This window comes from Vipera berus (genome assembly GCF_964194415.1).
Source record: "Vipera berus genome assembly, chromosome: 5".
NCBI lineage: Eukaryota > Metazoa > Chordata > Lepidosauria > Squamata > Viperidae > Vipera > Vipera berus.
In genome coordinates, this window is record NC_138207.1 from 88,320,126 (window position 1) to 88,346,806 (window position 26,681).

General features: G+C 40.5%; 1 protein-coding gene across 1 annotated transcript in view; it reads left to right on the forward strand.

The window, feature by feature from the left end:
* The window catches only part of CTNNA3 (catenin alpha 3), a gene marked incomplete at its 5' end in the record, with an annotated part of 847,188 nt that overhangs the window by 736,080 nt on the left and 84,427 nt on the right, over positions 1-26,681 (forward strand). Inside the window, one exon of the mRNA XM_081329881.1 lies at positions 13,735-13,827. Within this exon, the coding sequence (XP_081186007.1) occupies positions 13,735-13,827 (93 nt within the window). The remainder of the gene's footprint in view (positions 1-13,734; positions 13,828-26,681) is intronic.

The window sequence follows — 26,681 nt, forward strand, 5'->3', positions numbered from 1 at the left end:
AAATCCTGCCTGTACTTCTGGTAGTTCTCGATCCACATACTGCTGGAGTCTAGCTTGTAGAATTTTAAGCATAACTTTACTAGCATGAGAAATGAGAGCAATGGTGCGATAGTTTGAACATTCTTTGGCACTGCCTTTCTTTGGAATTGGAATGTAAACTGATCTTTTCCAATCCTGTGGCCACTGTTGAGTTTTCCAAATTTGCTGGCAAATTGAGTGTAGCACTTTTACTGCATCGTCTTTTAAGATTTTGAATAGCTCAGCTGGAATACTGTCACCTCCACTAGCTTTGTTGTTGCTCAGCTTTTCTAAGGCCCACTTCACTTCACATTCTAGGATGTCTGGCTCGAGGTCAGTGACCACCTCATTGTGATTATCAGGGACGTTAAGCTCATTCTTGTATAGTTCTTCTGTGTAATTTTGCCACCTCTTCTTAATCTCTTCTGCTTCTGTTAGGTCCCTGCCATTTTGGTCCTTTATCATGCCCATTTTTGCATGGAACGTTCCTTTCATCTCTCCAATTTTCTTGAAAAGATCTCTGGTCCTCCCTATTCTATTGTTTTCTTCTATTTCTTTGCATTGTTCATTTAAAAAGGCATTCTTATCTCTTCTAGCTATTCTTTGGAATTCTGCATTTAATTGGGCATATCTTTCTTTTTCTCCCTTGCCTTTCGCTTCCCTCCTTTGCTCAGCTATTTGCAAAGCTTCCTCAGACAGCCATTTTGCTTTCTTGCATTTCTTTTTCTTTGGGATGGTTTTGGTTGCTACCTGTTGTACAATGTTGCGAACCTCTGTCCATAGTTCTTCAGGCACTCTGTCTATCAGATCTAATTCCTTAAATCTATTTGTCACCTCTACTGTATATTGAACAGGGATATGATTTAATTCATACCTGACTGGCCTAGCGCTTTTCCCTACTTTCTTTAATTTAAGCCTAAACTTTGCAACAAGAAGCTCATGGTCTGAGCCACAGTCAGCTCCTGGTCTTGTTTTTACTGACTGTATAGAGCTTCTCCATCTTTGGCTGCAGAGCATATAGTCAATCTGATTTCTGTGTTGACCGTCTGGTGATGTCCATGTGTAAAGCCGTCTCTTGGGTTGTTGGAAAAGAGTGTTTGCTATGACCATCGTATTCTCTTGACAAAATTCTATCAGCCTGTGCCCTGCTTCATTTTGTACTCCAAGGCCAAACTTGCCTGTTATTCCAGTAATCTTTTGGCTTCCTACTTTAGCATTCCAATCCCCCATGATGATAAGGACATCATTTTTGGGTGTTAGTTCTATAAGGTGCTGTAGGGCTTCATAGAACCGGTCAATTTCATCCTCTTCAGCACCGGTGGTTGGGGCATAGACTTGGACTACTGTGATATTGAATGGTTTGCCTTGGATTCGAACTGAGATCATTCTGTCATTTTGAGGATTGTATCCCAGTATTGCTTTTCCTATTTTTTTATTGACTATGAAGGCTACTCCATTTCTTCTGAGGGATTCTTGCCCGCAGTAGTATACCTGATGGTCATCTGAATTAAATTCACCCATTCCTGTCCATTTTAGTTCGCTGATACCTAAGATGTCAATGTTTAGTCTTGTCATCTCTTGTTTGACCACGTCCAGCTTTCCTTGATTCATGGATCTTACATTCCAGGTTCCTATGGAGAAAAAATCTTTACAGCATTGGACTTTCCTTTCACCACCAGACATATCCACAGCTGAGCGTCCTTTCGGCTTTGGCCCAGTCGCTTCATTCTTTCTGGCTCTACTAGTACTAGCCCTCTGCTCTTCCCCAGTAGCATATTGGACGCCTTCCGACCTGAGGGGCTCATCTTCCAGCGTCATATCATTTTGCCTTTTGGTACTGTCCATAGGGTTTTCATGGCAAAGATACTGGAGTGGTTTGCCATTTCCTTCTCCAGTGGATCACGTTTTGTCAGAACTCTCTGCTATGACCTTTCCGTCTTGGGTGGCCCTGCACGGCATAGCTCATAGCTTCATTGAATTATGCAAGCCCCTTCGCCACGACAAGGCAGTAATCCATGAAGGGGACCTTAGTGAGATATGGAACTGCAATCTTGTGAGAGCCTGCAATATTACCAATAAAAAGTCTTTTACCAAAGGTCTTGAGATCCACATGTGGATGTCCATTGTCTGAAACATACAAGGACTGTAGTATATGAATTCAGCAAATGGAACATAAAAATAAATTTTAAAAATGGATTAACAGGAAGTAAAGTGTTAATTTGGGGCCTAAACAGATCTTGTGATACCTAACACATCCTGGAGATTGATTCATGGGTACTACTGAAGTGTAGTTATTATTTGTTCCATATGAGTGGAACATCTTTGCTAAATTGTTATTGAGACACTGAAATTCTAAATTACTCTCTTACAGAATTGAAAATGTACTTATAGTATGACTAAGTGGATTTGAAAGAGTTGCTACTTCTCCAGAAAAAAATTATATTCGGAATCTCCCTTTGATCTTAGTACCTTTCAATTAGCTTCTACATTGACTCAGCTTAGAACTGTCTCCCATCTACTTAATTCCCTTGCCTTATTTCTAAGTGATTTTGTTTCACTTTTCATGGTGTAACACACTTATATGACTTTTGAAAATTGTGGCATAGGAGTTTTTATTTCCCTCTTAACAGATGCTTTTGATTTTCAAATTTTAAAGCATAACTCCAAATTTAAGATATAGATGAAAAAGATCTAAAAAGGAAGGAGCAGGAATATATGTTTCTATTCTAGCTGAAGAAAATTAGGTCAAAATCCAAAGAAACAAAGGCTGTAATATTCTCTGTAAAGGGCACTGCATAAGGCAGATCACTGTTATTTCTCACCTTCTGGGACAAATATGAAATGCAAATCCTATCTTCTGACTAACCCAAATAACAACCTCAAGAATATTTGCTTGATGGAACTGCCTGTGATGATGTTAACTAAATCAACAATGAGGTCTTAATAATGAAACCTAAATCACAAGTTTTCATGCTTACATTTCTGTTCAAATCTCTCTTGATGTATTAACCATTGGTCATCCTTCTTAGATGATGTTCTTAAACAGAAAAAAAAAATCCGTGTTTATTTAGAATTGCTGATAATGCAGCTGGGATATCTTCCATGCAGAGCAGTGTTCCTGAGCTTTGGTCTAGCTTGTGTCATCTTTCTATGTTTTTATAATAACCTTAGACAACCTCATTAAGCAATCATGTTTCCTGAAATTTAACTGGAATAAGAATAGAACAAGAGCTGCCCAGCCTTAAGCAGTTTTCATGGTTGTGCTATTCAAATGCTAGGAGTAAATCAAATTCTGAGGATATGAAATAAGAACTCAGCCAAGGCAGATTCATAGGTAGATGTGAATTATGTGTGTCATGACTGAACTGACTATATCAACTTAAAGTATAATTACAGGGGGCATATTTTCTTGGGAAAAATAAATGACAAACTCAAAAAAGGAGCAAATCTGTCTCATAAAAATAGAAGTATTAATAAATATTATTATTTAGAACAGGGGTCTTTGAACTTGGCATGTCTGGCTGAAGAACTCTGGGAGTTGAAGTCCATGATTCATAAAAGTGCTGAGTTTGAAGACCCCCGATTTAGAACTTGATTTTACACAGAAAAATTCATGAGCAAAATCAAGAAAACAATGCAAAGATGAATGTTCTAATAAAAATATATAAAATCAAACAATGTATGTAATTTTATTTTTGAAATACAATTCAATTTCCATATCTTTCACATGAATGAAAAAGACTGCATTAAGTGATACTGTTTGTAGGGTAAAAGTTAATTAACCAAAATAAAAGACAAAAGTAAGTTTTTGAAAAATAAATAAATCTAAATATTTCTGAACCAAAGAACTATTCTTTATAATAAAGGATGTATAGTCATTGCAAATAATGTGTGAACTAGATGGAAATGCATCGGTATTAGGTTTAAATATAAATATTCTCATATTATGATAAGAATGCAGGGACTTCAGCAGGAATAAAAATGGGAAGATGGCAATCAAAGGCAAAACTACAGATATTCTTAATGGTCTTGTTCGTTTTAGCAATATCCCAGGAGGAGGTGTCATTATGAATATAGTAGAGGACTATTAATGTGACCTCATCTGGGGATGTTCATATGATGCCCACGATCAGTGTGTCTCAACCCTTGACAACTTGAAGATGTATGGACTACAATTCCAAGATTTTCTCAGGCAGCCCCTCTCATAAGAGACCTAAGTCATCCCCCCCTAGAAGTCAGTTGATTCTTGTCTGGTATCAATTCACCTTGACGATTAAGAATTTAGTTTATTGTGTATAGGTAGCATGAAAAAAATACTTTTTAACTCTATTCTGGTTCCTGACCTTGTTCCTGACAGAAACACTGCTCTAGCCCTAATTTAATATCCACCTACTTACAGGACTTTGAGGGGGGGGGGTGCCACATTTTGCTATTAATGTCTTGCATGGAGTATTGTTAAGAAATGCACAATTAGAAATTACTTCGCTCAGTGGTCTCATTATATAGGCTACCTCGCTTTTTTTTCCTTAACATTGTTGTGTTTGTAAATTTGCTTGAACAAGCAAAGGCATGAGAACTGAATTTGCTCAACTTGCTAAGTTTGATTAAGATTAGGGGGTGGGATGGTTGTTTTATTTTGCTTTGTATTTTGATCTGTAGTTTAGTGTATAGCAGGGGTCTTCAGACTTGGCCCTTTACGACTTGTGGACTTCAACTCCCAGAATTCCTCAGCCAGCGTGCCTGGCTGAGGAATTCTGGGAGTTGAAGTCCACAAGTCATAAAAGGGCCAAGTTTGAAGACCCTTGGTGTATAGTGTGAACTCAGCTGTTTGATTAGTTTATGATTCAGTGCATTGTTTTATCTTAGGCAACGGACTATTGAAATATCAGATTAAGTGTGTTGTCTGACAGCATCCTCTACACCCAAAATTTGATATAGCTTGTTTGAAAGTTTATTCCACTCTACTTATGTCACTTTGATGATTTGGATTGAGATCATATTGACAGATTGTCTGAGTCTGTTTGGAAGAATCATCTCACACAAAAAGTGAGACCTGTGGGAGAAAAGGGAAAGATGCTTGTCAGATCTATACCCTCAGTTTCCTCCTTGGCATCTGTCTTCACAGTTGGAAGATTATTATTATTTCTTTACTCATTTAGATTTCCTGTCTGATTTAGAATCTTGTGTGCAATTTTTGATTAGGCAGGGATGCAGCTCAGATACAGGTTTTCCAGTGCAGATGTTCACCCCTTTAGAACCTGAAAGGCTAAAGGAACAGATTAATAATCAGAATAGCGCTGGAAGGGACCTTGGAGGTCTTCTAGTCCAGCCACCTGCCCAAGCAGGAGACCCTATACTCTTTCAGACAAGTGGCTGTCCAGTCTCTTCTTAAAAACCTCCAGTGATGGAGCACCCACAATTTCTGAAGGCAAGCTGTTCCACTGGTTAATTGTCCTCACTGTTAAGAAGTTTCTCCTTAATTCCAGGTTGTTTCTCTCCTTGATTAGTTTCCCGGGGAGTGGGTGTCTGTTTATATGTAGGGGAGTGGGTCTATACATATGTTGTTTATAGTATGTTTTAGGTGTGTGTCATGTATGTGTTTCACTTTGAGAGCGGGCAACTAAATTTCATTTTTGATGTGCGCCGTTGTGCCTCTCAATGGAGGAAGTGAAAACAATAAAGCCCGCATACCCATCCCCTTGGGAATGGCAGAATCCAGGGGAAGATGAGATTAAGTTTTAGCTCAGAGATTGTTAGAAATAAAATATAAATGGATTCTGACAGTTTCTTTCTCATTAGCTCATCTTTTTTATGGTTAAGCAGATATTTATGTAACTGCCCTCGCATTCTTTCTTCAAGATTATGTCCGCACTCATCTGCAAGACGTTGATTCCACCTCACCTCTCATTTGTTCTTCATCTGCTTTTTAAAAACAGATTGGACAGCCATTTGTGTGAAATGGTATAGGGCAGGGTTAGGCAATCTCAGCTCTTTTATGACTCATGGACCTCAACTGCCAGAATTCCTGAGTCAGGTTGCCTACCCCTGGTATAGGGTCTCCTGCTTGAGCAGGAGGTTGAATTAGAAGACCTCCAAGTCCTTTCCAATTCTGGAGCAGGGCAAAAAGGCTGGCTCAGGAATCCTGGGAGTTGAAGTCCACGAGTCATAAAAGAGCCAAGGTTGCCTACCCTTGGTCTAGAACATGGAGAGGAAGTTTGCTCATACAGTAATATTGGGCCAGCAAGAGGAAGTGTCAGGGCTTTGTGTGGACCTCCCTTTTTGCACCATGAACTACTTTTGACTACAGTTGCTGAAAATCAGTTTCATGGCACAGTTTCCACCATTTTGAGCTAGGAAGAATAAGAAACTACACAAATTATACTGCAACCCTAACAAATACTTCACGTTATGTTTTAAAAAACAAATCCCCACTCCTTCAGAAATCCCATCCTGCCAGCATTAAGTTGAAAGGCTTTGGAGTATTCTTCTGCTGCTTCAGAATCATAGGACTACAGATGCAAGATTCACAGACAGAAAATATCCTACATGCTTTCTAGGGCCCATGATAGGATCTGGACTGAGAAGCTCAGTGTGTTCTTCCTCCAAAATATGTCACCCATTTATAGGAAAGCCTACTCCAGTCACAATACCACCAGAAATTTAAGGTATCTCCTTCTGCAGGATCTTCACTCTGGCAAGCCTGAAGCAAAAAATATTCTGCAGTTAAGAAGAAATTCATGCATATTTTGCAGCTTCTGACCATACCCTATGATTTTTAAAAATGGAAAAAGTAAATATTTGTGTAATCTGTATTTTTCTCTGTACATACCCCAAAAGACCAATATTGCTATCCTTAGCTAGATTTGTCTATTCCATTCTAGAAATGATGGTTTCAAAGAGATGAAAGCATCTTATGAGTTGATTTTTATATAATGTAATATATAATAATAAAGTTGGAAGGGACCTTGGAGGTCATCTAGTCCAACCCCCTGCTCAGGGAGGAAACTCTGTACCATTTCAGACAAATGGCTGTCCACTTTCTTCTTAAAAACTTCCAGTGTTGGAACATCCACAGCTTCTGGAGGCAGGTTGTTCCACTGATTAATTGTTCTAACTGTGAGAAAAATTCTCCTTAGTTCTAGGTTGCTTCTCTCTTTGATTAGTTTCCATCCATTGCTTCCTGTCCTTCCTTCAGGTGCTTTGGAGAATAGCTTGACTCCCTCTTCTCCCCTGAGATATTGGAACACTGCTATCATGTCACCCCTTGTCCTTCTCTTCCTTAAACTAGACATACCCAATTCCAGCAACTGTTCCTTATATGTTTTAGCCTCCAGTCCCCTAATCATCTTTGTTGCTCTTCTCTGTATTCTTCCTAGAGTCTCAACATCTTTTTTACATCGTGGTGACCAAAACTGGATGCAGTATTCCAAGCGTGGCAAGGCATTGTAAAGTGGTATTAACACTTCACGTGATCTTGATTCTATCCCACCCCTAGCACTGTGTTGGCTTTTTTGGCAGCTGCAGCACTCTGCTGGGTCATATGTATGTATTGTCTTTTGTATGCACATATTTTGTATGTCACATAGCTACCTGATAACTGGTAATTGAGAAATACAATTTTCCCCAACAACTTTCCCTTGAAGGCAAACTACAGCCAAATTCTAGGTTTAGATTACTTGTAATTTCTACGCTACATACTGTATATGTCAACTGTGGCTCTGGGTATGAAGATTCTTCATTTCTTGGGTACGTGGAGAATCATCTTAGTCTTCACTATGAATTGTGAATTTATTTGTCTTTAAGTTGAATAAAAAAATAAGATGTAATGTGCAGATTCTGCAACATAAAACAGGAACACATGTCCCAAAGTATATACCTTATTATGAAAACCATGCTAAACTGCTTGTTTACTCAGCAGTTATCCCAATATCATTTAAAAATCATATTGACCGTCCTGTATGATCATATACCATGGGAAGCAAACTGACATAAATTTTGCAACAGAGGACGCTGAGGATTGTTGCATAAGTCACCATTAACACAGTTATAAAACATCACATGTTTCATGGCCAGAAATGTTACACTTAGCAGTAGTTGGGTGGAAATCCCAAAGATGTTTTTTTTTTCAAGAGGCAACTGGACTTTCTTGTTTTTCTTTGAAGACGTTTCGCTTCTCATCCAAGAAGCTTCTTCAGTTCTGACTGGATGGTGGGGAATGGAAGGATTTATACTCCTTGCAGACAGCTGGTCATTTGCATTCTAACTTGGGTTAAAGAGTACCATGAAACCCAGGGCTATATATTAGGGCCAAAAACAACTGAAACCTTCCCAAAACAATGCAAGAGGAAACCACATTCCTATTACTGCAGAAGAAACAATATGGATGTGTTCATCTAGTTCCCAGGAATGGGATCCATGCAAATGACTTAAAAGCCTTTCACCTAATACAGGGGTGTCAAACTCAGTTTCATTGAGGGCCGCATCAGCATTGCGGTTGCCCTCGGGGGGATGGCTGGGTGTGGCCAGGGTGGGCGTGGCCTACTGGGTGGGCGTGGCTGGAGTGCATATGGCCTACTGGGTGGGCATGGCCAGCTCTACATCATTTGTGTCAAGGGTGCCTATGGGACCTGGGCAGGAGTGGGACAGATCTGAGGGTCTCTGGCAGAAGGAGATGGGACCAGGGAAATGCCAAGGCATGGCCCACCTGAGGAGCCTCACTGTTACTCTCAGGCCATGGGGGGGCTGGATGGTGGCACGGAAGTCAAATGCCTAGCCCAGCCCTCAAGCACCCACGGCACTAAGCCCAGCCCTACTTCACCAAGGGGGTGCCCAGCTGCATTTACCTCCTCCTCAAGGCTGCTGCTGCTGTGCTTGCTCTCCTTAGCCAGGTTGCTCATGATGGGTACGAGGGCAAAATCAAGAGGGAGGCCCATTCCCTCTCCATGTGAGGAGACCTGGCTTTGTATCCAAAGTTTCCTTAGCAACAGGGAGACCCCACTCCAGGATAGGCTAGGAGGAGGGGGCAAGGGGATGGTGAAAGGGCAGCAGGGCAGGACTAAGGTAGGACTTCCCTCAGACCTTCCCTCTCCTTCCTTCCTTCCAAAGAACAGAGTGGTGGGAAAATATTTCAGATGAGGGAGGGAGAAAAACAGGCAAGAAACACAGCTGGGGAAGTGTCATCCTTTGTGAGGAATGAAGAAATGCACCATTGCCTGGAAATGGCCAGCACATGGCCCTCGCCTACTTTACATATCTGGCTTGGTGGGCTCTATGGGAGGGGATGCCATGAGCAGTGTGAGAGTCGATGTTACCTGCGCAATGCTGCCCAGCCCCTAGCTTGCCCGGTTTTGGCAGTGTTCTGTACCAGCCTGCTACCGGCCCTGCAGAAAAGGCAGGGACAACCCCTTTTACAAGAAGGCAAGAGGCTGGAACTAAGCCTGCCAAATTTATGGACACAAAAGCAAACAGAACAAGACACGAACCATGAAACAGGAGCTATTCAAGCGGTTGCCTTCAGCAAACCAGCCCTCCCACGCATTCCCCTTTTATACAGTTCAGGGCATGGCTTCTCTCTGCCTCCTTCCGAGGTGCCCCATTGCCTTCCTCTGTTTACTCCTGATTGACTGCCTCCTGCGTCGGGCGTCCTTGAACAGGGCCAGCTGTGGGTCATCTTCATCCACGCTGTCAGGCTCACACAGCTGGGTCTGCGTCGTGACCAGGTGGGAAGGGCCTGGCTGAGGGCTCTCATCAGCAAGCTCTCCAACCCCCTCAGCAACCTCTCCAACACCCCCCTCCTCCTCTGAATCATCCGACCCAAATGCCGAACCCACAGGCTGACCCTGAATCACAACATGCAGGTAGCAGGGTGCTTTACTCACAGTGCCAAGAGGCTGAGCCGGGTGGCATGAATCTGAAGAGAAGCACAATGACGCCCAATCCCTAGCCTGCCTGAAGTCAGCAGGGCCATGTGCTGGCCACTTCCGGGCAATGGTACATTTCTTCATTCCTCACAAAGGGTGATACCTCCCCAGCATGCGCCAAGGGTCAGTCACTCGCTGTTTCCAGATGGCCTTGTGGAGCTAAGACTGAATGTATTTCAGCATAGATGACCACCATGAAATTGTAAATTGTCTCTTGGCCAGCCTGGGCTGGGGCCAAGACAGTGGGGACCGTTCCCTCACTGTTTCCAGGATGGCTTCTCGGGCCACATGAAACCACTTTGTGGGCCACATCTGGCCACCGGGCCTTGTGTTTGACATGTCTGAACTAATATGTTCAGAACTATCCAGTTCTTTTGTTATAGATAGAGGGGGTGTGGTATGCATCAAGAGCACAAGTGGGAAATTGATGTCTGTATATGATTTTCCTGATTCTTCTCAATCAGTAACTCTGTGGGAGATGTGGGTCGAAAAAGTCAGTATGGCAGTCTTGACTCCGTGACAGGGCTTCCACTTCTTCTTTAGCACATGTTGTACATATGACACAGGGGTGGGATATAAATCACATGATCGCTACTACTATCCTGACTTTTGATACCTTCCCATCTTGGACACCTCTGTTCCCAAACCTATTCATAGTCTCTGATAATGCTAAACTCTTTTCATTCTGGACTAGGACTCCTACAGAAAGCTTGTACAGAGGACAGATAACAATAAAAGTTGCAGTTATATTTGCCTATGAGAAAGCTGCTTCAGGTTTAGTCATCAAATATATTTAAAAAAACAAACAGAGCAAACACCGTGAGAGTAATATTTCTGTTTTGTTTTTAAAGTCTCAAATTATGTTCTTTATGAATGATACTTACTGTACTATATAACTAAGAATCCTTTAAAATGTAAGTCCTACATACTTTCAAATGTAATGAAAATAATAATAAAAAATACAAGCTGCTGCTTATACCCCCCTATTTCAAACTAATTGATGCCCATTTGAATTTCATTGCTATTGGAAAGTATTGTAGCCAACCTTTGGTAAATACCACACATAAGAATCACTGCATAAACCATCCAGAATTTTTTTTTAAAGTTATTTGTAATATGTGGTAAGTAATCTTGTACTAATGTGTTTTTGCATTTCCATTAAGTGGCATATGCAAAATATATGAGAGATGCATACAAACATAGTTTAATGTTCTTATGAAAACAGATACATTGTTTTGTTCTTCAGCACTTATAAAGGAAATTTACAATTGAGTAGGCACAAAAGAGTGTAATCAAATTAGTTTCCTGTTAGCTCAAAATATAGCACTTCTTCATGAATAATCATGCCATAGAAGTGAAATTATACAATTTCACAATGAAACTTCATTGTGGCCTTTAGGGCAGAGAATAAAATAAAACTATAATAAAACTCTATAAACTTGTAATTACTAATAAAGCTAAGACATAGACTTAAAATGCAATAACATTACATAAAAATAAATTAATATAGTAATAATTTAGTATATAGAGTATATAATTTATAATAATAATAAGTTGGAGTAAGAGGCAAGATGGCAACCTATTAACATGACCCTGCATGAACTCTTGCTGCCTCATTTTAATGCTGTTTAAAACTTATTATAGTGAGGAAATGGCATCTCTTATTACTGTATAACTGTAATTTCCTGGGAGAGAAAAAGAGAAAGGAATTAGACAAAGAAAAGAGAGAAGAGGAAAGGAGGGGAAGGGAAGGGAAGAGAGGGTGGGGAGGGGAAGGAACAGGAGTGGAGGGGAGGAGAGGCAAAGGGGAAGGGAGGGAAGAAAGAGAAGGGGAGGGGAAGGAAGGCAAAGGGGAGGGGAGGAAAAGCAAAGGAGAGGGAAGGTAAAGGAAGGGAACAGGAGGAAAGGGATGTCTGACTCAGGAGAATAGACAAAAAGAAGCAGTCTCACAAAGGCAGCACTGGTTCACAGAATTCTTCCAAGATAGCCATACAATAATAATAATAATAAAAATGCTGTTTTTAAAAATTCAACAGCAATAAAAATGGCATCAGAACACGACCAATGCTTTAGGCACCGATAAACAGTTATTGTGGTTCAAGTTTTAAAAAATTCGGAGTTTCCCCAAAAGGCTTGAACAGATTCTTGGTGAGTGAATTAGCGGTGGAAAGAGCAGTGGAGTAAAGATAAATATCAAGGTTGAATTTTCAGGTTTAGTGGTGGCAAATGTGACGGGAGAAGGCCAATGAATAGGCTAGCAGAGGCTCGTGTGTGTGTGTGTGTGTGTGTGTGTGTGTGTGTTAAAGAGTGCAGAGGAAGGTGGGCGGGAAGGGTGTGGAATGTGGTAGGTGGAAAGATTTGAGTGTGAAGGAGAAAGGATGGCCCAGGAGGGATTGTAATTGTGGAGTGGGAAAAGTAAGTGTCTGTCTGGAGGAGAAGGTACTCTGACATCGTTCCTAGGCTGCACTGTATCTGAATTTTGTACTGATTTTGCCTGAGGTGAATTTGATGGTGATAATTGTGTTTCTGGTTTTCATTCTTTAGTTTTCTGTCATCCTGCCTGCTTGCTGCCATTTTTCTTTTCCAGTTACTGATGCCATGTCTTTTAATTATTTATAGATCTATTGCTTTGATGTTGCATTTTGAGATGTTTGAGATTTTGAATAGCTCTGTGATGAAGTATGTATTTCATTCCCTGTTGGGAAAGCTGAGGAGAGCACAGATTACCCCATTGAGAATCCTTTTCTATTTCACTGATGGCTCCCAGTGGATCCTTGTGGGTTGTTTGTTTCTGTGGATTGAGAAGTTCTGAGAGCATTGGGGGTGTGTGGAAGGAACTTAATCCATGCTATATCAGGCCCAGAAACCTTCAGAGCATGTTATCTTCTCCATTACTTATCTTCTGCTGGGAAAAGTTTCAAGATCTGATGGGGACAGAGTAAGAACAGACTGCTTCCAGATTCTTCTCTTTATTTATTCAGACCGAAAAATGGTTGAGACCAGAGTTGCCTTCATTTCCAAGAACATATACAGATCTCCATGTGCTAGAAGTGGCAAATGCCATACATTTTCACTTGTCCTTATTCCTCCTTTACATTTGTTTTGTTTCATTTCTTGAGAAAGGTTCAGCTATGAAAGCAAGCTAAAAAATGCTTTTGCATTCTCTGGATGTTTTCTAATCTGTTCATTTCTGTAAGCTTTTTGATTAATGCAGCATTGTTTTGTATGGGCCTCTTTCACAAATGGTCATTTTTGCAGCACTGTTCTCATATGTATTTTTGCTTTGCAAAGTGTCCTGTATAATTCTCTAAATATAAAAAATAGCACATTTCAAGCACATTTTTATTTAGAAAATGTAATTTTGTATATTTTGGAGGGGAAGAGAACAAAAAAAATCCATACAATAATGTACTAGAATATATAAAAATATTTTTTAGAAAAATCTGGTGAAATAGTGCCTTTCATATGTTAGCCAATAAAATTAGATTTTTACACCCAGAAATATATTGCAATACCATAAGGATGAAATGTTTGATAATATCAGCACACAAACCTTGTACAATTATGAGAAATGTGGCATATTACTGTGCTGTAAATCTCTAAAATGCTTTGGGTTAAAGAATATTCATGCTTCTTAAATAGCAGAAGAAGCCTATACAGTAATAACCTCTCCAATTCCTTTGGGGAATCTAGACTAAATGTGGTTAACTGATAATAAAAGAGGTCCAAAAGAAATAATCCACAGGCATGGCAGAATAGAATTCACCTCAAATGATAAAGTAATTTTCTTTTCCAGACCCCAGAAGAGTTAGAAGATGTATCTGACCTTGAAGAAGATCATGATACCCACAGTCGCACCAGTATTCAGACAGAAGGAAAAACTGATAGGGTAAGTATGGAAAAACCAGAATGCCTATACTCTGTTTCTTTAAATGCTTTGAGTTAAAATTGGGAATTATGTCAGTATATTACTATCTTCTTCAACCAGTTTCAGCATAACATATTGTTACAGCAAAATAGATGCATAATGAACAGGAAAAGATTGAAAATCTAAATACTAAGCGGTTAATTAAATTTGCCTGCTCAAAATACAGAAATATTATATTACATGAGTTTTACTTTGACCAGCCAGCCTAAAAAATGGATATTATTATTATTAAGGCGTTTCATAGCCTACTACAAATTTAAATGAGTTTCAAATGATTTTTAATATTAGAAGTGCCTATCAGTGGGAAGGAAGAAGTTCATTTTGTGTGGATTGTAAGGAGACTGATAAACTTGCACTCTATGAATTAACTCTTCTGCAATGCAGCAGCCCATATGCTGCATAAAAATACATACATTAGGAAAAGTTGCAGTAATAATCAACAAATTATTATATTAAATAAAGCTACAATACACACACAAACACACAGATATAACATCATGCATAATCTCTGATTACTGAAAAATGGAAGGGTATCTTGCAGATAGCTGAATAGGCTACGTTTTCCATTTTTAAATGGTCTACCTAGGTCAGGGGTATCAAACTCACAACATCAGACGTGTCGCGATGTATTGCAACTTTTTTTTCCACTGCCAGCAATGGGGTGGGTGCGATTTTGCCATGATGCATCCGGCCCACGGGCCGGCAGTTTGTCACCCTTCGTCTAGACTCTAGACAGTCTGTGGCCAGTCTGTTGAACAAATCCAACAATTTACTTATCTTGGCAGCATTATATCTATCGATGGAGGTAGAGATTACAATATTAACTATCGAATTGGAATGGCAGTGGCTTTGTTCCAACACATGTGCCCAGTTTTGTCTATGGCAGCCATAAGCATTACCACAAAGATAAAACTCTTTAAGAGTGTTATTACACCAACTGCTGTATTTACTTATGAAACATGGAAGTATACAACTAAGATGATTAAACAAGACTGGCGTCCAAAAAATTCACTTTGTTGAATACCTCCTGGAGGAGAGAGAAAATGAGACCAGCTCAGAAAATTTGGCACCAAACACTTAAAGAAGTTCTTAAGATTATTAATGTCCATTGGGATGATACCAAAGATGCTGCAAATGAGCAAAACCACTGGGAAACACTTGCTGTCCAGTGTGGTCTGCACAGAACCCGACCTCCATTCATTCCGCCGGGGCCTGAAGACCTGGCTCTTCGAGCTCTCTGGCCCAGGCTGAGAATTTTTTAATTTTAATTTTAACTGGGTTTTTTATTTTTCTCAGGGTTTTATTTAATCTTTTTTTAATTTGTTTTAACGTTTGTATTGATTTTCTTTTAAATGCCCTGTAAACCACCCTGAGTCCTTCGGGAAAGGGCGGTATATAAAACTAAATAAATAAATAAATAAATAATGATGGTAATGATGATTTAGGTAGACTAAATAACAAAACACTCAGGTTTCTATTTTGGTCACCATATGTTGAGAGTTTGGAAAAAATTCAGAGAAGAGCAACAAAGATGATCCAAGGTCTGGAGGCTAAAACATACAAAGAACAGCTGCAGGACTTGGGTTTGGCCAATCTAAAGAAAAGAAGAAATAGGGGTGACATGATAGCAGTGTTCCAGTATTTGAGGGGCTGCCACAAAGAAGAGGGGGTCACGTTATTCACCAGAGCACCAGAGGGCAGGACGAGAAACAATGGTTAGAAATTGATCAAAGAGAGAAGCAACCTGGAATTAAGCAGAAACTTCCTGACAGTGAGGACAATCAACCAGTGGAACAGCTTACCCCCAGAAATCATTGGCGCTCAATCACTGGAGGTTTTTAAGAAGAGACTAGACAATCACCTGTCTGAGATGGTATAGGTTCTCCTGCTTGAGCAGGGGGCTGGACTAGAAGACTTAAAGGTCACTTTCCAGCTCTATTCTATTCTATTCTATTCTATTCTATTCTATTCTATTCTATTCTATTCTATTCTATTCTATTCTATTCTATTCTATTCTATTCTATTCTATTCTATTCTATTCTATTCTATTCTATTCTATTCTATTCTTTCAGGACCTGAAGAAAGAACTGGAGAGGGTTTGAAAAGTAAATGGTAGGAGCACTCAGGGCTGTGACTCCTAAGCAGGGAGAGTGGCTCCAGTAGATTTCATCAGAGCTCTCTGTCCAGAAAAGTGCAGTGCTAGCAACAGCTGAGATCCTGCACTAAACCCTCTCTTCTTAAAAGGGATTATTTTATTTATTCTTTGAACAATTATAGACTATAAATATTCTTAAACTGCACTTTTGTTATGTCTCACCAACAATAACCTTAAAATATACCAAATAATTGTCACTGCAGTTTATTTGAATAATGTACAGCCCTGTTTATTTAGAAATTACAAAAGGAAATAAAATCATCATAAATGCATATTTAGATGGCTACGACTTGACAACTTGGGAGTAATTTCGTGGTAAGAAATATAATCAACTCATGCTCCAAATATTATATCCAAAGTTAAGACACAGTTTTGCTTGCATGTCTACATTGCAAGGTTATTTGAGAGGGATGTATGATGTTAATGAGAGTATCAAATTTTCCTAAAGATGTGCATCATTAAAAAGCCAAGAAGTCTTTTCTTAGAACAGGACTCTTCAAACTTGGCCCTGGCTGAGGAATTCTGGGAGTTGAAGTCCACAAGTCATAAAAGGGCCAAGTTTGAAGACCCCTGTCTTAGAATATAGTTGATTTCTCCTCAGGTTCATTGCTTTGGGGAGCTCCAGCAGCCTAGTGTTGGTCAGTTGAGCTGTTTCATATCTTAAGTCTTTCCAACCTTCAGCACAATATTTGGTTTATAGAGAAGTCATTATTTTTGGGATACCTGTGTTGCTGTTATTTCTCTTATTTTGGCAACTCAGAGCCTACATATTGCTTCTGCTTTTCAGTTTTCCAACTGACGAAGTTCTCCACAGGGTTTTATACCTAATTTCCCCCCCTTCCTCCATTCATAGTCCACAACATTTAAATGGCATTTATTTATAAGTATTTATGTATATTCAAATAATACAGATTGCATGGTAATAATTATCAGTGAATACTTGTGATTATAGATATGAGATTCAGTTAAATGCTTCTGGTTGAGCTGCTAAGTGTCCATCTGCAGCCATGTCCTTGAAAAGATATCCCTTTTTTAAGACTTCATTTTTTAGGTTTCATAAGGTCATTACAGTATCTTGTTTGTGTTTGGTCATTCCTTCTGTGATTTTCCCCTTGACCCATTTAATTGACCATCATTAAATCAATATGATTTGCTATGAGGAATTCACCACAGTGCATGGTGATGGCAATTTCAGGAGAAGAAATCTGTTATCTTCTTTATTCATTTGACTTTAACATCTATAATAGATAGCATAGAACTGATAATGGGGAAAACAGGAAAAGTCTGTTTCACTAAAAAAATCATGCCTCCTGCAAGTATAGTATAATAAAACACAAAGTACATTGGGGGGAAAAATAAGGAAATGGACAGAATAAGACTGCATAATTTCCCTGGAGGGGAATTTCTGATGTCTTGGTGCTACAGGATATCTGAAAATCTACCTGTGAAATAAAGATTCTCCTTCAGGAAAACAGCACAGTTCTTGGCCATTTGATCTCAGAGCTCCAAACAGGCAAAAAGTGAGATGATTCTTTAAAGTCTTCCTAAAGCCTCTTGATGTTTTAAAGCTTCCTATCTTTGTTCATGTGATATCCATGGGCAAAACCAGAAATACATAGATCCTTTCTCCAGATGCAAAGCTGAAGGGGAGAAACTGAATCACAATCCTTGTTTCTGAGGGAGGGAGCATGTTCAAATAAAGAAATATATGTATATGAAGGGGGAAACGTAAAAACTGCTTTTTGTTCTGCAAACAAATAAGAGCCTTGGTGGAGCAGTGGGCTAATGCCTCCTTAAGTAACTCCAGCTGCCTGCAATTAGTGCAGGTTCACATCCCACCAGGCTCAAGGTTGACTCAGCCTTCCATCCTTCCAAGGTAGGTAAAATGAGGACCCAGATTGTTGGGGGCAATTAAGCTGACTTTGTAATAATGCCGCTTGGGGTGTGTGTGAAAGCCCTAATAAGCAGGCATATACATAGAATGAAGGCTATTGCTAAGCTTGTAAGCTGCCCTGAGTCTTCGGAGAAGGGCGGGATATAAATGGAATTAAAATAAAAAATAAAAAATAAATAAATAAAACATGAGCCTTTGTAAAAAGTGAATCATTTTACTTCAGATTTCTCTAACTTAGAATTCCTCTGTTGGTCATGGATAAATGTAAATCTTTTAAATGGCTTCTAAAGAAACATTGTCCTGAAATTAATCCTATTTGTGACTTGGAATAGGGCTATTCAGGCTGCAAATAGAATGAAACACCAGAACAAAAGTGCAAACAACATTTTAATCTGAGCTTAAAGTACTTTGATAAACAATGTAATTCAGCCACATGGATGTATCATCTGAATAAACTTTATTTAGCTTCTATAGATCCTAAGGACACATATGATAAGGGATATAAGAAAAAGATGCTGGTAGAACATAGTGCTAGGCACTTCAGATCATCCAGGATTATCCATTCCTTAATGTAGAAAATTACCCAAAGACTCAGCATCAAAAAGAAAAACCCAGTGTTAGCATTCCTTCAACAATTGTCCCTAGTTAATTGGTTGATTGGTTTAATGTGTTTGCATTAGATCATGATATTAATTTTTTAAAAACCCTGTATAATAATCTTGTGTCCAATATAATGCAATTACAACAACTCCTTAAGAAAACTACAGGGACATTATGTTATTTATATAAACCCTTTATAATCACAGAATATAATATAATATACGTAATGTAATCTTGTATCCAATATAATGCAACTACCACAACTCTTTTAGAAATCTATAGGGATATCATATTATTTATATAAACTCTTGGGATCATAGAATGCATCTTAGTTAATATACAAGAGCTTACTGATTTGCTATCCTCTCAAGTGGTTAATAATACTTTCTAATTTTAACCCCACATAAAATAAAACTGAAGATGGATTATAATTTTCACTGTTCCAAATCACATTCATATATTAAAGGGGTTAGTAAAATGCTTTCAGGCTAAAATTGTAGCTATATTTATAAAACAAAGGCACTTAATCATACTTATTCATATCTTGGGGCATTTTGAATCCAAATCCGACCTCTTATACTTTGTTTTTTATATCTTAACACTAGCTGAAGCCTTTTATAAGAAAAAAAAAAGATGAGATAGCAAAAATCAGAAGCCTTCTTGTGGCAGACTGCACTAAAGCTCTTTGGCTTTCAAGCAGAAACTATATTGGCACTCTCTGCATTAACATTTATTGTAAAAACACTAAATCTTATCACATTATATTGACTGGGAACATTAAATAAGCACCTCACAAGTCACAAACATTCATTTGTAATGGAGAACATGAGCCAGAAGACCTTTTACATCTGGAGATCCTCAAGAGATACCCAGGGTGGAAGGAATGTAAAAGCAAATCAAGATGTCAATCATATCACATGAAGTCCTGCGTGTCACACATATGAGATGTCATACACATGATGCTGCATAAAAAGGGGAGAGTGTTCATCACATAGTGTCAATCCTTCAAGGTAGATCAGGCGTAGAAGAGGAAGGGATACATTTTAGAATATAAGCGGCAGGGAACTCTTCATAACCAAACAACACCGAATGGAAGATTAGATGCTTCTTTATTGAAGCAGGCATTTTTAAATGAAAGGCCATTGGGATCATTTTCTTGGGGACTGGGGAGAGGGCAATAAGTTTCAAGTCCAGTTCTTTAGACAGATGGACAGAAGGTGGAAACCTAATGGAAATATGTTTTTAAAGATCCCCTACTGCAATATTTGCCTTTTTGTGTGCCTGACCACATTGCATAGAGTAAGAGTATGCAAGCTCACCTTCAGGTTCTAATCTAGCGCATTTGGCTGCTTATTTTGTAGACCAGAAATATATATGATATAAAGATTTAAATGATGAAAAAATGTGCTCATCAGACCTGACCAGGCATGGGGAATCATATCTTTTGTAGGTGTTCTGATTTTTTGTGATCTGTGGGCACATGCAGTGGGTGCAAGGCTCCTTCAAAAAAATGTTTCCATTGCTGGAATACTGCTTTTATCACAAGCAATCTGTATTAAAGATGCCACAGTTCCTTTCAGCTGAAAGCATTACAATCAGAATTAAGACCGCACCACAATTAGAATTAGAATAGAGCTGGAAGGGACCTTGGAGGTCTTCTAGTCCAGCCCCCTGCTCAAGCAGGAGATACCACCTCAGACTGGTGATTGTCTAGTCTCTTTATAAAAACTTCTAGCAATGGAGCGCCCACGATTTCTGGGGGTAAGCTGTTCCACTGGTTGATTAAACTAAATATCACAAAAGAAGTGTGGAAGGGACCTTGGAGGTCTTCTACACCAGCCCCCTGCTCAAGCAGGAGAACCTATACCATCTCAGACAGGTGATTGTCTAGTCTCATCTTAAAAACCTCCAGTGATGGAGCGCCCACAATTTCTGGAGGCAAGCTGTTCCACTGGTTGATTGTCCTCACTGTTAGGAAGTTTCTCCTTAATTCCAGGTTGCTTCTCTCTTTGATCAGCTTCCAACCATGGTTTCTTGTCCTTCCCTGGGGTGCTCTGGTGAACAACCTGACCCCCTCTTCTTTGTGGCAGCCCCTCAGATACTGAAACACTACCGTTTCTTCTTTTCTTTAGACTGGCCAAACCCAGGTTCTGTAGCTGTTCTTTGTATGTTTTGGTCTCCAGGCCTTTGATCATCTTAGTTGCTCTTCTCTGAATTTTTTCCAAACTCTCAACATCTTATGGTGACCAAAATTAGCTGATCTATAGGGCATTGCCAGGTATTCAAAATTACTATACTAAGAAGCCTGTATACATATACAGTTGCAAGAAAAAGTATGTGAACCCTTTGGGATTATGTGGAGTTTTGCATGAATTGGCCATAAAATGTGCTCTAAACGTCATGTAAGTCACAACAATAGAAAAACACAGTCTGTTTAAAATAATACTACACAAACATTAGCTGTTTTAATTGAACATAACATGTAAACATTCACAGTGCAGGGTGGAAAAAGTATGTGAACCCCTAGCCTAATGACTTCTCCAAGAGCTAATTGGAGCCAGGAGTGAGCCAACCTTGACTCCAATCAGTGTGATGATATTGGATGTGTTGCTGACAGCTGTCCTGCCCTTTAAAAACACACACCTGTTTTGGGTTTACTGATCTCAAGAATGATGTGAACCATGCCTTGCAGAAAAGAGCTCTCAGAAGATCTACGATCAAGAATTGTTGACTTGCATGAAGCTGGAAAGGGTTACAAAAGTATCTCCAAAAGCCTTGATGTTCATGTGTCCATGGTAAGACGGACTGTCTACAAATGGAGAAAGTTTAGCACTGTTGCTACTCTCCCTAGGTGTGGTCGTCCTGTAAAAATGACTGCAAGAGCACAGCGCATAATGCTTAATGAGGTAAAGAAGAATCCTAGAGTGTCAGCTAAAGACCTACAGAAATCTCTGGCACATGCTAATATTTTTGTTGACACATCTACAATAAGGAAAACATTAAATAAGTATGGAGTACATGGGAGGACACCACGGAGGAAGCCATTGCTGTCCAAAAAAAATATTGCAGCACGTTTGAAGTTTGCAAAAGAGCACCTGGATGTTCCACAGCACTACTGGCAAAATATACTGTGGACAGATGAAACCAAAATTGAGTTGTTTGGGAAAAACACACAACACTATGTGTGGAGAAAAAAAGGCACAGCACACCAACATCAAAACCTCATCCCCACTGTAAAACATGGCGGAAGGAGCATCATGGTTTGGGGCTGCTTTTCTGCCTCAGGGCCTGGACGGATTGTTGTCATTGATGGGAAAATGAATTCCAGAGTTTATCAGGACATTTTGCAGGAAAACGTACGACCATCTGTCCGCCAACTGAAGCTCTGCAGAGGATGGGTGATGCAACAGGACAATGACCCAAAGCATACAAGTAATTCAACAAAACAATGGCTTCAACAGAACAGAATACGCCTTCTGGAGTGGCCCAGTCAGAGTCCTGACCTTAACCCGATTGAAATGCTGTGGCATGACCTTAAGAGAGCGATTCACACCAGACATCCCAAGAATATTGCTACACTGAAACAGTTTTGTGCAGAGGAGTGGTCCAAAATTACTCCATATCATTGTGCAGGTCTGATCTTACATATATATATATATATATATATATATATATATATATATATATATATGTATATGTATATGTATATGTATATGTATATGTATATGTATATGTATATGTATATGTATATGTATATGTATATGTATATGTATATGTATATATATGTATAATATATGTATATGTATATATGCGTGCTAGTCGTTTCTGACACTAGGGGCCGGTGCTCATCTCTGTTTCAAAGCCGAAGAGCCAGCGCTTGTCCGAGGACGTCTCCCTGGTCATGTGGCTGGCATGTATAGACGCCATAGGCGCACGGAACGCTGTTTCCTTCCCACCGTAGTGGTCCCTATTTTTCTACTTGCATTTTTACGTGCTTTCGAACTGGTAGGTTGGCAGAAGCTGGGACGAGTAACAGGCGCTCACTCTGTTACGCGGTACTCGGGATTCGACCCGCCAAACTGCCGACCTTCTGATCGACAAGCTCAGTGTCCTAACCCACTGAGCCATCGCGCTCCCTTTATACACACACACACACACACACACACACACACACACACACACACACACATATATATATATATATATATATATATATATATATATATATATATATATATATATATATATATATATATATATATATATATATATATATATATGGATCTTTGGTCATATATATATAAAAGTTTATAAATATATATATATAATAAAGTTGCAGATGGGGGGGGTGAATAAATCCTTTCTTCACATTGTCACCTATAAGTATTTTAAAATCGCTAACTCTCAGGTAGACATGAGACCTTGTCTTTTAACTGGGATCTTAGCTGTCAGCTTCAAGTGACAATACAGTCTCATGTTTGATGAGGCAATGCAGTTGCTTCCTCTTCTCCAAGTGCATCCACAAATTCTGAATACTTTCCTGGATTCAACCCATTATGCTGGAGATGGAGAGGGATAAGAGTGGGAGGATTGCAAATGTGGCTGTTGACAGTTTGAGTTGGAGGAGAAATTGTCCCTTGCTCCCAATTAAAATCTGGATCATAAGTTTGCAGACAATCAGTGCTTAGCACAATAAGGACATGTGAGTAAGCTGTGACATAAAATATCAACACTATATGATTATTTATTGTCAATAGCAAGAGGATTGTGTGTCGCACAACAGAATCACTTCAAAGTGCTTGCCTCTTGATTGTTTACACTGGCATAGGTTTCTGTAACAAATGTGTATGAGGAAATTAATTCATTGCATTGTGGCCTCACCTATTAATTTAAAAGACTGGAGAGTTGTGCTTTTAAGACTGTTGTTTGCTGTCTAAGCAATTCTTAATTGTCTGAGGATTCCCTGCTGAGTTGTGCAGAGGAAAGTCTGGGAATTTTCCTAATAACAAGGCTTCGGAGGGGCCACATGCCACATGTCTGCAGTTCCACAGGTGCTGCACTCTGTAGTTGACTCAGAAATCTATACTTTTGTTGTGCCAATCTTCATTTATTGTTCTAGGTCTTATGTAGTGAGTTAAGTCAATAGACAAGGAGCGACACAGCATCATCTCTTTATTGTCTCAAGAAAACAACTGGTCAGCTACAGGTAATGGCCGGTACTTATACACATAAGCCCTCAGGTGTTCCTCCAATTACCTGCCTGAATTCTCCCACCCCAATACAAATCTTTCTGCCGAAACTGTTGGGACTGACCATTAAGCTAGCCCCTGAGGGCTAGCCTCAGCTTGGCAGGAAATGCCTACTTAGCTTCTCCACAATAGGTGAGGGTCAATGGCTTGTATCATTACATTCCACTACATAACACCTCTCCCCCCTTAGATGGCTGTCATCCTCAGCCTATTCAGTACTTGTAGTCCTTGAGGTAGGCTGGGGGACCGTGCATCCTAGTGGACCAGTGCAATGCCTGGGAATCACCTGTCTTGGGAGATGTATGATCCTGCCCTGGTCCACTGGACTTGCACTGCCCGTTCACTTCACCCGCAGCCACCAATGCCTCTCCCAGCTCTCATGTCTCTGTTTCACCAGAGGCGGCTGCGGTAGACTGGGGCAGACTTCCTGGCCTGCATGTTTCCATCTCTCTGGAGGCAGCCGTGGTAGATTGGGGCAGACTCGGGGGAATGTTGATCTCGGCATCCACCCTCATGAGGTCTCCATTTGCTGATGCCATAACTGGTCAGTGTGGTATCTAACTATGTGCTCATCCCCCAGCATGACCTTGTATGACAAGGGGCCCTTTATTTTGGTCACACTGGCCACCACCCAAAGTGCCCCATTCCTGTAGTTCCTGGCCCAGACCAAGTCACCCAGCTGCAAGTTCCTGGGCAGCTTTGGTTGAGCCGTCTCAGTTGCTACTCTATTTGGGTGAAGTTGATCGAGCTTCATCGTGAGCCGTTGCCCCACCTCAGCTCCGCTGGACTGCGCCCTGTCGCAGTGCAGTGGGTTGTGTGTTGACACAGGAGGAAGTTTGCCAGGTGCTGATTCCAGTCCCCCGTGGTTATCCACTTGAGCGACTCCTTAGTTGTCCTGACCATCCATTCTGCCTGGCCGTTGGAAGTGGGGTGGAACAGAGCGGACGTTGCATGCTGGATCATGTTGGCACTTAGGAAAGCCTGAAACTCTCCTGCTGTGAATTGTGCCCCATTGTCGGACACAATCACATCTGCCAGACCATTGTCAGACACAATCACATCTGGTGAACATTTGGTGCAACTCACAGATGACTCTGGTCATTGTCATTGATGAGACCGGTACCACTTCCAGCCACTTTGAGTAGCTGTCCACTACGATGAGGAATACTTGCCCTTGGAACAGCCCCATGAAGTCAATGTGCACGCAAGAAAGGGGTTTCTGGTAATGGGTTTCTTGGATGGCCAGGATACGTGATGCCAGAGCTGGGTCCAGATTTGTCTGTGGTAGGGGCAGTCTGCTGAGTGTATTGGCATGGCCCCTTTCCCTCCCTGGCTTGTGGACTAACCTGTATGAGTAGGCAGCCGTGAAGATTGACCAGCGCAGCATCTGCAGGGACAGGATCTGTGGCATCAGCTTGTCAGCCATAAAAAGACGAAGCAGCGGTTTGTGATCCATGTAAATGGTGAAGGGTCGGCTGTATAAGAAGTCGTGGAACTTCTTGATGCCTACAACAACTTCTCATTGAAGTGGTCCAGCAATGAGCCTGAGGATAGCAACAACTTGACCGCCTTAAATGCCCTATCGTGGGTGCCTGACCATACCCAGGGTGACTTTTTGTCCAATAGGTGGTGACGTGGTTCTGCCAGCGCAGCCTTGTGTGGCAAGAACAAATGGTAGAAGTTCAGCAAGCCCAGGATTTGGGTCTGGGGGCTTGTTGTTCAGTTTTGCCTCTGATGGGTGGATTCCGGTAGTGTCAATCCAGAATCCCAGGAATTCGGTGGATTCCATGCCGATTTGATACTTGTCCTTTTTTAATTTTAACCCTGCCTACCGGAGACATTGAAGAACGCTCCTAAGCCCTTCTGCCAGGACCACCACTGATTCTCTTGCGATCAGGACATCATCGAAGTACAGGCAGATGCTGGGTATTTTTTAGTGTTTGTTCCAGGATACTTTGGAACAACCCGGGGGCTACGCTTACCCCAAACCGCAGGCAGCGCACCCTAAATGCTCCCCTGTGAGTAACTATGGTTTGTGCTTCGGCGGTAGCATCGTCGACTGGCAACTGTTGGTATGCCTGGGTGAGATCTAGCTTTGCAAAGACTCGACCTCCTTTCAGCGAGGCAAGTATGTGGCTTACCACCAGAACCGGGTAAGCGTGCTGTTGCACTGCCTTATTTATGGTACATTTATAATCAGCACATATACGCATGTCCCCATTGGGCTTGACTGGAGTCACTATTGGAGTTTCCCACTGGCTGCTGTCCACGGGCTGGAGTACTCCTTGCTGCACTAGCTTGTCCAGTTCCACATCTATCTTCGACTTCAACACGAAGGGAACTCTGTGCGGTTTTAGTCAGATGGACATTACTGTTTGGTCAAGGTTGAGGGAAATGGGTGCCCCCTTGTACTGCCCCAGCTCTGAACTGAACATGTTGGCATATTGCTGGCATACTCTGGCTAACTCATCTACTTTGGTTTGCATGAGATTTCCAGCTAGTATTCAAGTAAGACACAGGGGGAGGCAGTGTTGAAGAGAGGCTATAAAACCTTAATATTTCTTCTGTGCCTCAACTTTTCCACTTGTCCATCTATTCACATACAACATTGGAAAGATTCTTTCAAATTTGCAGGTATGCCTTGTCTCTCTGACCCATTTCTCAAGTTAATCAACAAGTCCTTCCCAAAATCTGAGCAAGATCATTCAGTCTCTGGCACTTAATTGAAAATCCAGTAAGTACTCATGAATTCTGTGGTTTATCTGTTTCAGTGTGCAAACCTCTCAAACTGCTGTTGCTTCCCCAACCAAATCATTAACTGTACCTCTAAATCTTTACATGAAGTTCTGGTAATTGTTCAGTAATGGATCGCTGCCTTCAGTGAAGGGCATGGCTCATTTGGCGGCTCCTTCTTTCA